We start from the raw sequence: 17074 nt of genomic DNA on the forward strand, positions 1-17074 counted from the left end.
GTGTGTGCACACGTTCCTGTTTACACCCACAGTGTCTTGATAAAAATACTGTTAGGAAAAAAATGTACTTCCTGTTCAGCTGTCTCACTCTGGAGGCAAAATACAGTGGCTGTACGTTTAAGAAACTGTGACTATGTGCTGAGCTGGTAAATTTCAGTTTTCAACTGAATCCAAAGAAAGAAATGGTTCACTTATATATAGCTTAGATATTCAGTTTATAAACAACATCAAATGCCTCCCTTCTGAGGAATTTATATTTCTGCAAAAGAGTTTTGGGCTCTGGCTTACACCCAATGCTTGCAGCCCACATATTTAGGGTTTTTTTTTCAGTCCTAGATCCACAGTAAACAAATGAGAGCAGTATCTTCATGTTGTGAGGCAAACAGGAAGGATGCTTATTCAAGCGGCTCCCTAGAAACACTGAACACATGAGTGCTAAGGAGAAAAAAAAATCAAACTACCCTGGAGCCTTGTCAAACCTGTGGTATTTGACAGCCCTTCCTAAGTTTTTTCTTGCCTGTGTCTTCCTGTCCACACACCACATCCTGGAGTAGACATAGTACAGCACTTGACACAGGAAAGGTGGTTGTTACAAATGCTAAATACTAGTGTTTGGAGAAGATGCAATGTCGAACAGGAAGAGGAAGGCTCACAGAAGATGAGTAACTTGCTCTGTTTTCCATGGCAGAGGAGTGGAGACTGGCCGAGAGTCTCAGCTGCCTCTGGACATGCGATCGTTCCTACTGTACATTGCAACCTGTATCAAAGACTCCAGCTTTCCCAACCCTGATCAATAGCTGATTGCTTAAACTGTCTAATTCACTCTGGGCACACCAACTTCTTAAGGAAATAGTCAATTTCCTTTATCCTGTGACCACCCTCTCTGTGGATGTTGGTGAAGGAGGAGCCCCTAGCAGCCTTTTTTTTTTTTTTTTTTTTTTTTTTTTTTTTTGTTGGTTCGTGGCCAACATGCAGAGGAAGCCACTTAGAGGGAGACAAACCCAGCCCAACTCTTAAGGAGGGAGTTTCTTTTCTTTAGATGAGAGTCGCCGATCCTGAGAGTTTCCGCCTGTATCAATTGAACCTAAGTTTTAGTTGCAGCCACCACCTCCTGTAGGATGCAGTAGGATTGATGGATGAATTCACAGTGTTAGTATTCCAGAAGAGCCAATCTCTCTGTGCTTACTGATCGTGCTATATAACATGGTCTGGAGAGAGCTTAGAGGAGGTGGGATTTCTCTACAGAACATTTTAGCTGATGCTCGCAATTAACACCCTCCCTCCTGAAATGAGCTACCACCACTCATCTCCTCTGAATCATTCTGCCTGAAAGGAAACCAAGTGGTAAACGAAGTTACATAAATGGGGTAACCCCAGTTCACTCAGCCATGATACTCAACCCAGGGAAATACTTTGTTAAATAGGCATAATTAATTCAAAGGAGGGAACTTCTGATGGACGTTTCTCAAAAGCTGTGGTAGGCTAGGCGGCCTCCTGTCAGATACCTCATCTCTCTGAGGTTGGTCTTGTGAAAGGTGTTACCTGATACCCAACTCATCTCAGAAAAGATCATGGGCAAATGAGGTTCTCTGGGAACTTAAGTGTTATCCACTTAATCACTGTTAGAGCCAATCAGTAACCAAGAAGCATAGGGCATCTTTGAAACAGTTTTATTCCCATATTAAAAAGGTTAATTTAAAATACATTTTAAAACAGATTGTTAGGTATGGTGGTTCACGCCTATAATCTCACAACTCAAAAGGATCACTACCAGTGATTGTACTCTTAGGGATATACCTAAAGGAATGGATACCTCTATCTGTGGAGACACTTCCACACGAGCCTGTGTGGCCGCACTGCTCCTAGGAATCAGGATTAGAATCAGCAGGATTGTCCACAATTAGATGAATGGGCATGTGAACCATGCCTCTGTGTGGTGGGGGGCTCTCGGCAGTCAGAAAGAGTGAGTTGTGGATATGTCGTTTAACGTGGCTTAACGATGCTCAATGAAAGAAGCATTGTCACAAAAAGGACACAACCTGTGATTCCAGCTCTCAGAACACAGAGCTTGCATACTCATTTACATTTTTAAAAATATCCCATGTTCTGTACAAGTTTAATGGGAAGTTTTGGTTATGTTTAAAAGGTTAAAAGCTAAAAACTATACAACGAAAAGTAAAATTTTACAAAAAGAGACGAAAGAATTGAAAAAATTATAATACATGGAAATATGTAGGGGTAATATGGTCAGGGCAAGGCTGAACCCCAGGGATCATCTACTGTTTACCGATGCTCTTAGAAACCCCTCATCATACTCTCCAGATACTGGAGACTCAACTGACATTTCCTCTCTATTCCATTCTGTCCTTCTTCGTTTGTATTATAAAAACAAGACAAAACAAAAAAATCTAAACATTTATTTATTGGTATTTTATATGAATGACTGTTTGCTTGAATGGATAGAAATATACCACATGTGTTCCTGGTGTCTGTGGAGGCCAACCAAGGGCATTAGATCCCCAGAACTAGAGCTACAGAGGGTAGTGAGCCATCATGTGGATATGAGGCAAACCTGGGCTCTCTACAAGAGCAGCCATTGGTCTGAGCCTTTTCTACAGTCTCTTTTGCTCGAGTTTTTGTTCGTTTCAGCAAATCCTATATTTCAGGAAACAGTAGCCTACAGGAATGCACATGTCTTGCCTACTTCAGCTCACTCTTTCCTCCTCAGGGTATGAGTCACTCTCCAGTTGTTATCCCTTTTCGTAACCATCCTATTCTAAACTTCCCAGGTCTCCCTAAGACGACAGCAAGTGAGCGAGCGCCTGAACGAGTGGGCTGTCTTCAGTGAAAAGAACAAGGAGCTATGCGAGTGGCTGACCCAGATGGAGAGCAAAGTCTCTCAGAATGGGGACATCCTCATCGAAGAGATGATAGAAAAACTCAAGAAGGTGAGAAGTGTGAGGCAGCCTGGGCTACCTTGTTCCCAGTGCTCTCCCTGTGCTTTGAACCTAGCACCCTATTTCCATCATTTCCCCACCCAAGGAGGCCTATGTATGAAGCCTCAACTTTGTAACCCACAACAGACCTGTGTGGAAAGGCAGAATTTACAGGGTGGGTTTAGTTTGTGAGGAACACTCAGCCCTTTGTCCCAGAGGAATCATTTACACAAACCACTTTTTCTCTCATTTTGACCCTGTGGGTTGAGAGAGAGAGAGAGAGAGAGAGAGAGAGAGAGAGAGAGAGAGAGAGAGAGAGATTACTACAGAGGAATCAAAAGGAGAAATTCTTAGGGGGAATTAAACTGAAAATTTCCCCTAGAAAATATGTTCTGTAGGCCCTCAATAGGAATGCAGGCCTTCCTGGGAGTCCTGGATTCCTGTTATTTCAATGGTCTGTGCATTCTTAGGTCATTTTGTGGGCTTGTTTTGATCCAGGACATATTTCTATCTATGCAGGGCTCACTAAACTGACTCATAATTTTAAATTATTTGTGTGGGTTTCAGTAAAGTTTCTACATTAGGGGGCAAATAATCACGTCAACTTGTCAGTTAGTGTCTCTCACTAGCACATGTATGGTGTGATTTTCATGTTCACCTGTTTGCCATCTGTCTGGAGGAAAATCCTCAGAGAGCTGTAAACCTCCTGGAACATAGACATTGTCTGTCTTGTCCATTACTCTCAACCCTGCATCCACAGCAGCGTCTGACTCCTCATCAACATTCAGTTCCTATTTCTGGACCTCAGAGATGATGATTTTATTCCTTCTGAAAAGCCACACAAGCGATCATTAGGAAAATTTATCATACTCAATGCACACACATACAGAGGAAAGATAAACTCCAAAGCCAGCACATAGCATTTATGACTTTATTAGTTTTCTATATAAAGATGGAAAATCTCATGAGTAATCAATTTGCTTATTTGATATAAAAAATCCTTACCTCTAGACCAAGACAATACAGGTTTGTTCGTTGCATCTAACAGTAGGGCTTTGCTGGTTGCTAGGTGTTCAAGAATATTGCACTGAGGAGGACCAATGTACTCGTTACCATAATAGAATTTGCTAAAGAGTAATTCTTGGTTAGGTGTGTTTATATTCTCATTGATTTTTTACTATGAAACTCTGAATGTTTATTTTGGAAATGAAAAACCATGTTCTAGAATAAGATACAGCTATAATTTATAATTTACTAAAAGTCTAGTCGCTCCTGTGGATGGCTTTATTGTAGTATTTGGTAGGATATCAGAGATACTCTTTGAGCAGGTCAGCCTGGTGGTTTGGGCCTGTCATCTTAGCTACTTGTCAGCCTGAGGCAGAAATATCTCATGTGCAAGGTCTTCCTGGGCTACAAATCGAGTGCAAGGCTAGCCCAGGCAACTTAGTAAGCCCTATTCATAATAAAGAGTAAAACCAAAGAGGGAGTAGGGAGTGGTACTGAGATCATAGCTTAATAGTGAAGTGCATCTTTAGCATATATACAAGTCTTGGTTTAACCCCTGTGCTGCAGAGTAAAGAAGAAAAGTAACACTTTTTGAAATATTAATTCTACTAGTTTGTCTACAAAATGTCATGAGACTAAAAAGGCCATCCCTGTCTCATCTTTCTTAGAATTGTGAAGCATTGCTGAGTATTAAGAGGAGCTCAGTGTTTTTGACAGTGTAAGGAAAGAAAGTGACAGATTACTAGAGGCCAACTATTATTGTCCATTGGCATCAACACAGGCAGTTTAATTTAAATGACAACCCAAGAGGACAGTTTTACTAGAAGTGCATTTTAAAACTTAGGATAGTTCTGTTGAAATCAACATTTCTCAATGAAATCATCCCGATTTTGTGATAAAATGTTAAAATATAAATAAAGGCATTCAATGTTTTGGTTTTTGGACTCCCGTGTGTTGAAATAACACGGCAAGGTGGGTAGACGGGGTCTAGAAGTCCTAAGCGTGCCCAGGGCACTCAACCCTTAAGTAGAATGGAGCCTCACCTGCCGTCTTCTTTCAGGCCCCTTTTCTTAAATACGTGGTTTAGAGGGCGTTTTTGCATTTGAGTGACACACCTGTATGAACCTGTATGAGTATGGGTTTATGGAGGCCAGAGGTTGAAGTTAGTTGTTTCTCAATGAGCTAGGGTATCTTGGTTGAACCCATTTGTAGAAGTATCTTTTACCCACCCTATATAATTGCTGACCTGAAAACTTACTACCTCTGTCTGCTAACCTAGGCCTAGTCCTAGAAGCCTCCAGCCTCTGTACAATTTTATCTGGTCCTAGAATGTTTTCAACCTCTGAGACTTGCTGCTGAATAAGTGTACCCTTTCTTGTTCTTTCTGAGGTCTAGCTGAGCTGGTTCAACTCAGCTGTTCTGACTCAGAACGTCTCTCCATGCTGATTCAATCTGGCTTCTCTCTTGGCATTTGGTGAATTGCTCAGCTTGGCCTTAAACTAACATTGGCAACCTGTTCTAATCTCCTGGTTCCTTCTCATTCTGGCTCATTCTGTCTTTATCTGTGTCTAGTATGTTCTTACTCTACAACCTGTCTCTGTAAAACCGTCCTGGTAAACTGCCCTCTTTCCTGTCTTCATGGCCCCTCAAGTAGCTTCCCTTTCTTCTCTGTTCTCATGAGAGTTGAGCATATCCTATTCTGTCAAATCTTTCTCTGACTCATCATTTTGCCTGGCACTCAGTTAGACATCACTTTCAAACATGGCTGCTTCCTTTTACAAACTAACTTTACCTTCGTTGTTTGTGATTAAAGATGTGCATTAAGGGTAACCCACACCACAACTAGAAACAGGTATTTTTCTTTAATAAATAACATAATCTCAGGGTTCACAGTGTGGTCAGTTATTCTACAATACCCATAGCTCATATATTCAGCTAGCCACTTGTCTGTAGAGATCCTGTTTCTTCCTTGGCACCTAGGAATTACATGCAAGGTTTGCTGTTACATGGGTTCTAGGGAATCCAAACTCTGGGCTTCACATTTATGTTTGACCTGAGGAGACATTTTCCCTTATTTATTGTTTTCCTGAGATTCTATCTGCTGTGTAACAAAGGTACAAAGTTAATCCTAAAACTGGATCTGTCTTATGGTTTAACCTCTCTTCCCCACAAACAGACCACATAACATACCTGTTATCGCTAACTGGTTTTTAGGAGGGGCTACCACAGAAACTGAATAAGCCAAGGTGTGAGACCCTACTAACTTGCCATCATGCATGGCAGATGATGCCTCTAAAATAAAGGAACTCAAAGTATTCTGCACAAATACCATGGCTAACATAATATGAATAAAGTCTTCATAGCTGACTAGATGCACATAAGTAAGCACATATCACACATTCATGTATATACACATATGGTGATGTCATAGATATGCATGCATATGTGTGCCTGTGTCTCTTAGGCCTGGTATTAGCTATTCATTTCCCCATCGATTCTATGTATGCTACAAATCATATGTATGCTGCTTAGTGATTGCAGCAGTATGATCTTCCAATGTTAACTCTTCCAAGTCAAGGCTCTTGTGTCTATGTAGATTCCTTTATTGTGTTTGGTTTGTTTCTCTTTTTTTGTAGTGCCAGAGCTTAAAACTCCAGTCTCCATTAGTGCTAGGGACGCCACTTACCCTCAAGTCACTCCACTGATCCACACTTTCTTTTTATTATCTATATATCTTTGGTTTTATTTGAGAAAGGGACTTGTGCATCCCAGGATAGTCTCAAACTCACTGTGTACCTGAGAAAGATCTTGAACTCATGATTTTCCTGCCTCTACGTCTCGAGTGCTGGGGTTCTAGCCATATGCCATCACACCAACCTGGTGCCCTTTAAAGTAAATAGAAACTGCTTTGCAGTTCCTTCAGAAAATCTGTGTGATAACTGACTCCGGACTCCACGTGACCAGGAGCAATAGGCAATATTAATTCTTGCACACATGAACTGATGCTCGCACACGGTTCCTGGGGCCCAAACTCTATCCAAACAGTAAAAGTTGTAATTAGCGCATTTCTAGAGGTGCCAGATGAATGCATTAGGAACATGCCCTCTGACCTCTGTGATTGCTTTTATTATGCAGGATTATCAAGAGGAAATTGCTGTGGCCCAAGAGAACAAAATCCAACTCCAGCAAATGGGAGAACGGCTCGCTAAAGCCAGCCACGAGAGCAAAGCCTCTGAGATTCAGTACAAACTCAGCAAAGTGAATGACAGGTGGCAGCATCTTCTGGATCTCATGGCGGCTAGGTAAGATGGACTAGGTACAGTAGGAAGCCTGCAGGGGGAAGATGGTTTTACTTATTTATATGTTTGTTTTGTTTGTTTTTGTTTTTTGTTTTCTATTTTTAATTAATTAATTAATTAATTTTTATATCCCAATTGCTGCCCCCAGCCCCCTCATAGAATCCCTCCTTCCAGTCCCTCTCCCTTCTTTTGTAAGAGGGAATTCCCCTACCCTTAGGTATCCCATGCCCTGGCACATCAAGTCTCTGCAGGGCTAGGCACATTCTCTCCCTCTGAGGCCAGACAAGGCAGCCCAGTTAGGGGGCCAGGATCCACAGACAGGCAACAGTGTTAGGAACAGCACTCCCTCTCCCCGCTCCAGTTGTTGGGAGACTGAGCTGCCCTTCTGCTATACATGTAAAGGGGTCTCAGTCTAGCTAGTGTATGCTCTTTGGTTGGTGGCTCAGTCTTTGAAAACCCCCAAGGGTTTAGGTTAGTTGACTCTGTATGTCTTCCTGTGGAGTTCCTACCCCTCCATTGCCTTCAATCCTTCCACCAACTCTTCCATAAAAGTCCCAGAGCTCCATCCATGTTTTGCTGTGCGTATCTCCATCTGTTTCAGGCAGCTGGTGGATGGAGCCTCTCAGAGGACAGTTATGCTAGGCTCCTGTCCGCAAGTATAACAGTATCATTAGTGTCGGGGATAGGTGCTTGCCTGTGCACTGGGCCTCCAGTTGGGCTGCTTATTGGTTGCCCATTCCTCCAGTCTCTGCTTCATCTTTGTCCCTGTATTTCTTTTTGGCAAATTTTGTGTCAAGTTCTGTGGGTGGGTTGGCGTCCTTATCCTTCTACTAGGGGTCCTGCAAGGCTACAGGATGTGACTTCTTTAGGTTCCATATCCCCACCGTGAGTCTCAGCTAAGGTCACCCATATTGACTTCTGAGAGCTTCCCCCAATTCCAGGTCTCTGGGACTTCCTAGAGATCTCCCTTTCTCTGAGTACAGCTGTAGATATCCATTCATTCTCCTGGCTCTCTAGAGAGGGGATGGAGAGAGGAGTAAGGGAAGTCAGGGTCAGGTCTGCAGGAGGAATGTTAATTCCTGTTTGTTCTCATTCATTTCAGCTAAAGTAGTTCTTAGCTTTCCCAATGTAGTAATTGTCTTAGGGCTTTACTACTGTGAGCAGACACCATGACCGAGGCAACTCTTATAAGGACAACATTTAATTGGGGCTGGCTTACAGGTTCAGAGGTTCAGTCCACTATCATCAAGGTGGGAACATGGCAGCATCCGGGCAGGCATGGTGCAGGAGGAGCTGAGAGTTCTACATTTTCATTTGAAGGCTGCTAGTAGAAGACTGACTTCCAGGTAGCTAAGATGAGGGTCTTAAAGCCCACATCCACAGTAACACACCTAATCCAACAGTGCTACACCTCCCAATAGTGCCGCTTGCTGGGCAGAGCATATTCAAACCATGACAACAGTTCTCAGCCTTCCCAATGCTTCTACCCTTTAACACAGTTCCTTGGATTGTAGTAACCCCCAACCATGAAATTATTTTTTGTGCTGCTACTGCATAACTGTAATCCTGCTGCCATTATGAATCATAATGTAAATGTTTTTGAGATAAAGGTTTTCCAAAGGGTTCACGACCCACAGGTTGGGAACCATGGAGCTAAAGGTAATGAACTACCTAACTCCCTTTTCCTGAGTTTCTATGGGTAACAACACCACAATCCTGCTGTTCCCATGAATGACACTTTCATTAGCTTCCAGTGAATTTAGGGAGAGAGAAGAGAGTGGTATACAAACAAGAGATGCTTCTTCATGGGTATTCCAACAGCTATGGAGAAGAAAGAAAATCTACCCCGTTGATATTTGTAGAGGGCGCTCTTATCTGTAGTAGAGGGAAAAGAGCGAGCACATCCCTATTAGATGTTTATGTAGCTGGTTGTGAGAGGGTGGCTGACTGCTGTCACTCTGCCCATTCACAAAAATAACCCACTTCATCACCAGAACTTCCTGCTCAGCCACAACAGTGACCATAATTATGCCTTGTGTTGGAGAGGCAGACTGTATTCCATTTATTCTGTAGACAGGCTATGTGAATAAAAAGGACTGGAAGCCATAAAGGGAGAGCATGAATGCTGGGACATCAACTCAGGTGTGGGTATGACTCAAAGATGCCTGTGCTTATTTTACTGTAACAGAGAAACCAACATGGCGTAGGTACTCCTTCCATCACCTGGGATGTAGATGCTAAAAGGTGATGTTTGTTTACTCACTGTGTATCACAACCCTGGGAACAGTCACTGGTGTGGCTCAGTGGTGGGTGGATTGAGTAGCCTGTACAGGATCCTGGAGAGTCACAAAGACTGGTGAGCCCAGAGAGTGAATGCCTGCAGGAAGGGAAGGCCTCCTCCCCAGAGTGTATGGTGGCAGTGCATACAGGGAAAGAAATTGAGCAAAGCACAGTGAGCTCCTTGCTCAGGGACATACTGGCAAGGAAATACACCTCCCCCCTGGAATTAGCCCTACAGCTGAAATGCACAGTGGTTCAGAATCCCAATGTGGTGCTTAGTCTCGAATCGCAGTCACCAAGATGATAATAAAAATCTTATTTCAGAAGCAGAAATTGAAACCTCGTGTGCTCTAAAGGCCCTTTGCAGAGAGACCTCCCACTGGGTCACCACCCTGGGGATTTCTAGGAGTGTGTGTTAGATTCTGACTCATGGATGTGCATGTCCATATAATTCCATTAAACCGGTTAAAGTTCTCTCATGAATCTCAGTGTCGTAATGATATGGAGAGGGAAGATACACTATGCCAAAAATATTTCCGATCAGCTTTAACACAGTGCAGTTGTAGGCAGCTGGCTTAGTGTCTGCTCAGCTGTCAGCTAACGTTACACAGAGGGTGACTTTTTCCCTCAAAGTCATATCTATACATTTGTATGGTTTTTCAGGTAAGAGTTTTGTAGATATTGTCTTTTTTTTTTCTTTTACTATCCCAAAAGATATATAAACAAACTTGAGTCAGCTAGCTGTATGTTGGTAAGACATGGGCACTTTACACTGTAGTCTCAGAAGTCCACCACTGAAAATCGCATCATGCCAATGAATCCTGGGGGAAACTCTTGTATAGTTGTAGCATCCATTTCTTTATTTTATTTTTAATTTTTTATATTATTTATTTAATGAATATGAGTACACTGTAGCTGTCTTCAGACACACCAGAAGAGGGCATCAGATCTTATTACAGATGGTTGAGCTCAGGACCTCTGGAAGAGCAGCCAGTGTTCTTAACCATTGAGCCATCTCTCCAGCCCCTAGTATCCATTTCTAAGTACCGCCTTTAGGATTAGAGCAGATCATAGGCCTATTGTCCACAAGTGTAAGGCCATGCTGGATTTAGTCCCCCTCCCCTAGAAGCCTCTAACACGGTTGCCTCCTGTTTCCTTGTTTACTGCGCTCAGGCTTGATGAACTTCCTCCGCACCTGTTTTCAGCTCCGCACAGCCAGCAATATTATTCCACTCTGCCCTTAGTCCCACTCCTGACTCCCCTCCTTCCCAGCAAAAATGTGGATTCACCAAACAGAACAGAGTTTGGTACATACCTCTGGAGGTTTTTTAAAATCAATTCTACTTTTTACTTTTATACTCTGTGTAGTGTGGGGCAGGGTAATGACACACCCTACCTGTGGAATTTAGAAGACAACTTGCAAGGGTGAGGTCTCTTCTCTCAGGAGTGGAACTCGGACCATCAAAGGCTTGGCTGCTGGCTTCACCTGCTAAGCCGTCTCACTGGCCCAACTCATTTATCTAGGCTAGCCTTGAACTCTGTATGTTATCAAGAATGACCTTGAATTTCTGATCCTCTTGCCTCCCCCTTCCTCAGTGTTGAGACGATGGACACATGCCACCACGTCCAATTTATGTGTTGCTTAGGACCAAACTCAAGGTTTCACGAACGCTAAGAAAGTACCCTGTCAACTAAGCCACATCACCAGCCCATACTCTGTGTAGTTTTCATATTTGTTGTATGTTCATGCAAAAAAACTTTGAAAATTCCCCAAATTCACAAAATAAAGTCTCTTAAATCCCATCAAAGAAACTTTTTTAAAAAAGCCTTAAAATAATGTTAATTTTGACTGCTTTTCATCATTATTTTTAAATGGACAGAGGTCAAAGTTCCATTAAGAGGAAGTAAATATTTCCTCATTATTCCCCTTGCTCAGATAGTCTGTTAAAAGGGGACGTCAGATGATTTTCCACAGAGAATCCTGCCCCTCTTCCCCAGCAACCCCTTAAACCTCTTTACTCATACCACTGAGCTGGCAGACTGACCGGGAGAGGAGAATCTGCTTCTGTTTGCTGCTGCGATCTGCAGCGTCTGTGGAGGTCTTGCTGATACTTTCCCATACAACTCGTTGGTCTTTTCCAAGTAGCTTTGCTGGCAATAGACAGCAGCAAACAGGAAAAGCCGATCGCCTGTGTCTACAGCCGTCACTGTCTCCAGGACCCTTTCTTTAGACCTGTAACCTGCTCTGCCTGGCAGATTACACTGAGCTTCTCCCTTCTTACCCTCGTGGCCTACATTCCAGGAGATCAAGCCTGGCACATGCTCATGAATGTGGGTTTTATTTAGAAACATGACCACTTGTGACTGCCCCGTGTCATGTTAACAGACAGACAACCAGCACCATTTGTCCGCCAAGAGCATTTCCATCCTTCTGGCCTAGACGAGGGGAGAAACTCTCCTTGCCCGGGAAGGACTGAGCCTTTTGCTCTGCAGAGCCGGACTTTTGCAAGTGGCAGCTTCATGGTGGTGGCAGAGGACTTGCGTGCCCTGAGGATGGCAGAGGACGGCAGTGTGGACGCAGATCTCCCAGACTGTGACTGCGATGTCTCCAGGCAGGCATCTTCTTGATTGGGCATAGCTTTAGACTTACGTGGGGCTCATGGGACAGACACTAGGCTCTTTTCAATCTGGAATGTTTCATGTTGACATTAAATAGACGTGAGTAGCACCAGGAGAATGTAGGCCATGAACTCCAAAGGCCTCTTCGTTGGTTTGTTTTCTTGTTTCTCTTCTGGGCATGTGCAAGAGGTTAGTATTACAGTTGTGTCGGGACCAAATGCATCATGCAAAGAAAATGGCTCCAGTCGAGAGGCCAAGACAGGAGATTGAGAAAAAGATTCAGCAAGGCCACCACCTGCTAGCTAACGGGTGGCTTTGGACCAAACTGAAAGTTGGCTAGAGCCTGTTTACAGCTTTGCAGCCGAAAGCTTTCTCTAGAGTAAATAAAAGCATGTTTCAGACATGTGGAGGAGGATTTTTTTCTGAGAAAAACATTTGCTTTGTTTGTGTTGGTCAGTCCCCTTGAGCCATTCAGGCCTTCAAGTCTTATAAAATATGCAGATGCTATAATTTAGGTCTAAAGACGTTAGCTATTGTACAGTGTAAATATTGAGCTTGTGATTTACTTCATGTAGCGTCACAATAGCACCCTTGTGGTTAGGAGTCAGAGTTCTTTCCACAGGATAACGGGTTTTTCTCGTAAGGTTTGGTAATGTTTTTTCTTGTATTGTCTCACTCTTGCATAGATTCTCATAGGTGGGTTGTAGTTCCTAATAGCAATTTTGATCCAACTATATTTAGACTCTGAATCTATTTTGTTTTGGTTTGTGGACATACTAATTATTTGAAGGAAAGTGTATGTGTATATATGTATATATGATATTAGATATATTAATATAATAAGTATGTCTATAATTACACATATACATGTTCTCATTTGTGTGGTAGAATTAATATGAATGGATAGTTAGATTCAATAGTACAGCCATTCTCAAGAAGGTTAAGAGCCTGAGATACGCTTTGGACCCAAAGGGCACACATAAGCTTGAGGATTTACCAATTAATCATGGCTTGTTAAATCCTGCATATGCCTATCAGGTATAGGCATCTATTAAAAACCTGGATGCCATCCCAAGGAATGCCGCCCAAACTGCTTAGTTTCTCACAATAAGTAAGTGAATAAGTAAATATTCTGATATATTAAAGATTTCTTTCATAGAAATAATGGAGGAAAAAATGAGATATTTCTTCTGTGCAAGAACAATGTCTGAAAATACCAGATTTAATAAGCTATTACAAATAAATGAGGTGTTGCAGTCCACTTTCTTCATGTTCGCCTCTGCTCCCTCCAATATACATATAATGCATTACGCAATTTGTGAAAAAATATACTTTTCCTGAAACTTATAAAGGACAAGCACTTAAGCGCTCACCCATTGACTTTACTAAATTTGTATTAGCTTGAAAGAGGAAGTTGTCCCTAATGGACTATATGAATGAGCATTTCCATGTCATGGTGCCCTTAGGACACTGCATACTAACCACACTGCCTTGGACCTCATTCAGAGTTTTACAGGATCTGAGTCCTTCCACTAACTCTGCAGGCCTGGTAGAGTATGCGTTACTCACATCCTTTGTGCTCTGGATCATTTGATCACATCTGTGAACGTATATGCATGCACTCCTTTGTGTGGTAGTATTCACGTGAATGGACAATTGGATTCATTGGGTTCAGCAACGCATAAAGCTAGTCACATGAGAGGGGAGGGAGGACATTCTTCCAGGGTCCCTACAGGACAGACTTCTTGGTGCCATGTGTCATTCTTCAGCCCTGCCCAAGAGGGACCACTGCATTATGTTAAATTCTAGATCCAAACGGTGGTCACTCATTGCTTTTCCTGAGACCACCATCAGTAGCCATTATAAAGATGTCATTCCTTAACTACCCAAGGAAATTTTGTCTTATGAATGACTGAAGCATGCAGGAATGATTTTTCAAAGTTCTTGGGAACATTCAAACACAGTACCATGAAATGCTCAAGCACCAATCTTGACTTCTGCCTATAAAACTAATTAAGGATGTCTTATATTGAGTAAAATTTTAAGTTTTGATAAGCAATGTAACACATGGTTACTCTTTATCAACAGAGTAGATTAGCAATATAGACATAAATTTTTCTTAAAAATCATACTTTCCCCCCCAAATTTTTTTTTCTAAGATACCCAACCTGAGAGTGCTTTTAAGAGATAAAATGTTGGATTGGGGTTTTAGCTCAGTGGTAGAGCGCTTGCCTAGCGAGCACAAGGCCCTGGGTTCGGTCCCCAACTCCAGAAAAAAAAAAAAAGAAAAAAAAAGATAAAATGTTATTGTGTATAGATATTATCACCAAATACTTGTAATCAATCACATGCACCTATGGAAGCAAACATGTATAGCTGACCACCTTTTTAAAAAATACTATTTATTCACTTTTTTAAAAAAATGAAAACATAATTACATAATTTCCCTTCTTTCCTCTGTCTTATCCCCTCACATGTATTTTCCTTGCTCTGTTTCAAATTCATGTTTTTTCTTTAACTGCACACACACACACACACACACACACACACACAGGTATATATTCCTAAATACAATACAGCCTGCTCAGTCAATATACTGTTACACATATGTATATGATTTCAGGACTAACTACTCAGTATTGAATAACCAGTTGAGGTTGGGGGTTTATCCTTAAACGAGACCCAAACAAAGATGAGACCAGTGGACATGCAAACATGGAAAAGGAAAAATCTTCTGGCACTCTAGCTCTAGACAAAAAGCTACAGGCAACTGAAGGATGCCCAGAGCAGGGTAGAAATCCTTTTAAGAATACGCGTGTGAGGTTGAGATTTGGGAATCGTCCCAAAAGATGTAACTGTACCATCAGGATTAGCTTCATTTGAGACAAGCACTCTGATTTGTTGACACTGTGACGGTGGAAATGATGACTTCCATCCATCTTAAGGAACTAAAAATAAATCAATATTCTAAAATGAAATACCTTAATGATGAAATGTTTCCTCAGAGCAGTGACTTCTGGCCTGAGGAATCTTGAGGTGGGTGTGGAAGGAGCCAAGAGCTGCAGCACGTAGGCGGAGAGCACCTTGGGGGTGATTCGATACTCCACCTTGACAGCAACTTACTTAGCACGACGGTGTCATAGAGATGGGGCATCCAAGTGTAAGCTGTGAATCACAGAACGTTCTATTGAAGGTCTGCTTTTAAATCCCTAGCATCCCATAGTCTTAGACAGCATGTGGCTCTTGACATTTCTTTTTTTCAAGAAGATACGTTTTTCAGTGGGGCCACTTTGACATTGAAGCACTTTCTTTATCCGGTTATTTATTACTTATAGGAAGAGCAGTTCCTGTAAATTCCCCATGTTTCCTGAACCAGGAGGTGGTCTGTGCAGAGAACTGAACTTTATATATATAAAGTTTGGGGAGTAGTCTATATACAGTCATTCAGGCCAGAGCCTAAACAGGGATAGGAACTCCTAATCAATTCTTATTATATGACAAATATGAAGTTAAAATGGCCCTTCCCACCCCAACCTCCTGCTCATACCCCACCCACCAGGAGGAAGTTCATTCAGAACTATCCCAATAGATGCCCTTGGCTTCTCCTCTACATCCTTGCTGATATTTATAGCATCTGTCTACTGTTCCTCCTTTTCCTCTGTATTGGATTCTTCTTCTCCATCTAAGTATGTCATACAGTTATTTCCCATGAGGAACTATGTTTGTTTACATGTTTTTTAAAATAGATTCTTCTAGAATTTCCATGGCTTGTGTCCTCATCCTTAGTGCCTACTTCTTTCAAGTCATTAATTACCAGGACTAAAAAGAGATGGCCCCAGGATCTGTGGAACACAGTATAATTGTTTGTTACTTTACAGCTAATATCCACTTATAAATGAGTATATAGCATGTTTGTCTTTCTGGGTCTGGGTTACCTCACTCAGAATGATTTTTTTCTACTTCTATCCATTTGCCTGAAAATTTCATGGTGACTTTTTTTTTTGACAGCTCAGTAATATTCCAGTGAGTAATAAATACACCACATTTTCTTTATCCATTCTTCAGTAGAGGGACATCTAAGTTGTCTCTCCAGTTTCTGACTATTATTAGTAAAACTGCTCTGAACATAGTTGACCAAGTGTCTTTATGGCCATTGTAGAGCCCATTTGGGTCCGAGCTAGGTGCTCTGCATGTATGCTCTGGTCTAATAACGAGGTATTCTTGTGATAAACCTTACAGTGGGAGTGGGGGCTCCCTGACTATTGCTCTTGGGACCCTTTGTCTCTCCCTAAGTTGCCTCTTCCAGCCTTGTTATGAGCTTGTGTGTAGTCTTCTTACAACTCTTTAGGCTGTGTTCCCTTCATAGCCCTGGGAGGCCTGCTCTTTTCTGAAGGGGAATGAAGGAAAAGTGGATATGAGAGAGAGGGGGATTGTTGGAGTTGGAGAACTGGGAGGTATGGGGGAGGGGGAAACTGTGGTCAGGGTATTATATATGAGAGAAGAATAAAGAATGAGACGAGAGAGAGAGAGAGAGAGAGAGAGAGAGAGAGAGAGAGAGAGAGAGAGAGAGAGACTGACTGACTGACTGTCTCAGTGGTTGAGAACACTTCCAGTTCTTCCAGAGGACCTGGGTTTGATTCTTAGCACCCACATAGGGCAGCACACAACCACCTCTAACTCCTACATGCACATAGTGGACAGAAACTTACATAGGCACATCAGTGTAACTAAATAACCCCCTTTAAATCAACTACAGCTCCTTACTGTAGGCATCCTAGACAGCCTGAATTCTGTTAAACATAGGATCCTCCCTTCAGTTCTTTGCAGATTGTTTACAATGCTGTATAGCACAGCAGTGGTTCCCAATGTCGGCCTTTGGAAGAACCACATTTGTTTAAAATGCTAGCATTGTAGCCTTATCCCTGGAGGGTCAGA

General features: G+C 42.2%; 1 protein-coding gene across 1 annotated transcript in view; it reads left to right on the plus strand.

Moving 5' to 3' along the window:
• The window catches only part of LOC116893526 (nesprin-1-like), a 136239-nt gene that overhangs the window by 107189 nt on the left and 11976 nt on the right, over positions 1-17074 (plus strand). Inside the window, 2 exon segments of the mRNA XM_032895251.1 lie at positions 2790-2948; positions 7077-7243. Of these exon segments, the coding sequence (XP_032751142.1) occupies positions 2790-2948; positions 7077-7243 (326 nt within the window).

The sequence above is a fragment of the Rattus rattus genome, chromosome 2 (assembly GCF_011064425.1).
Source record: "Rattus rattus isolate New Zealand chromosome 2, Rrattus_CSIRO_v1, whole genome shotgun sequence".
Classification (NCBI taxonomy): Eukaryota; Metazoa; Chordata; class Mammalia; order Rodentia; family Muridae; genus Rattus; species Rattus rattus.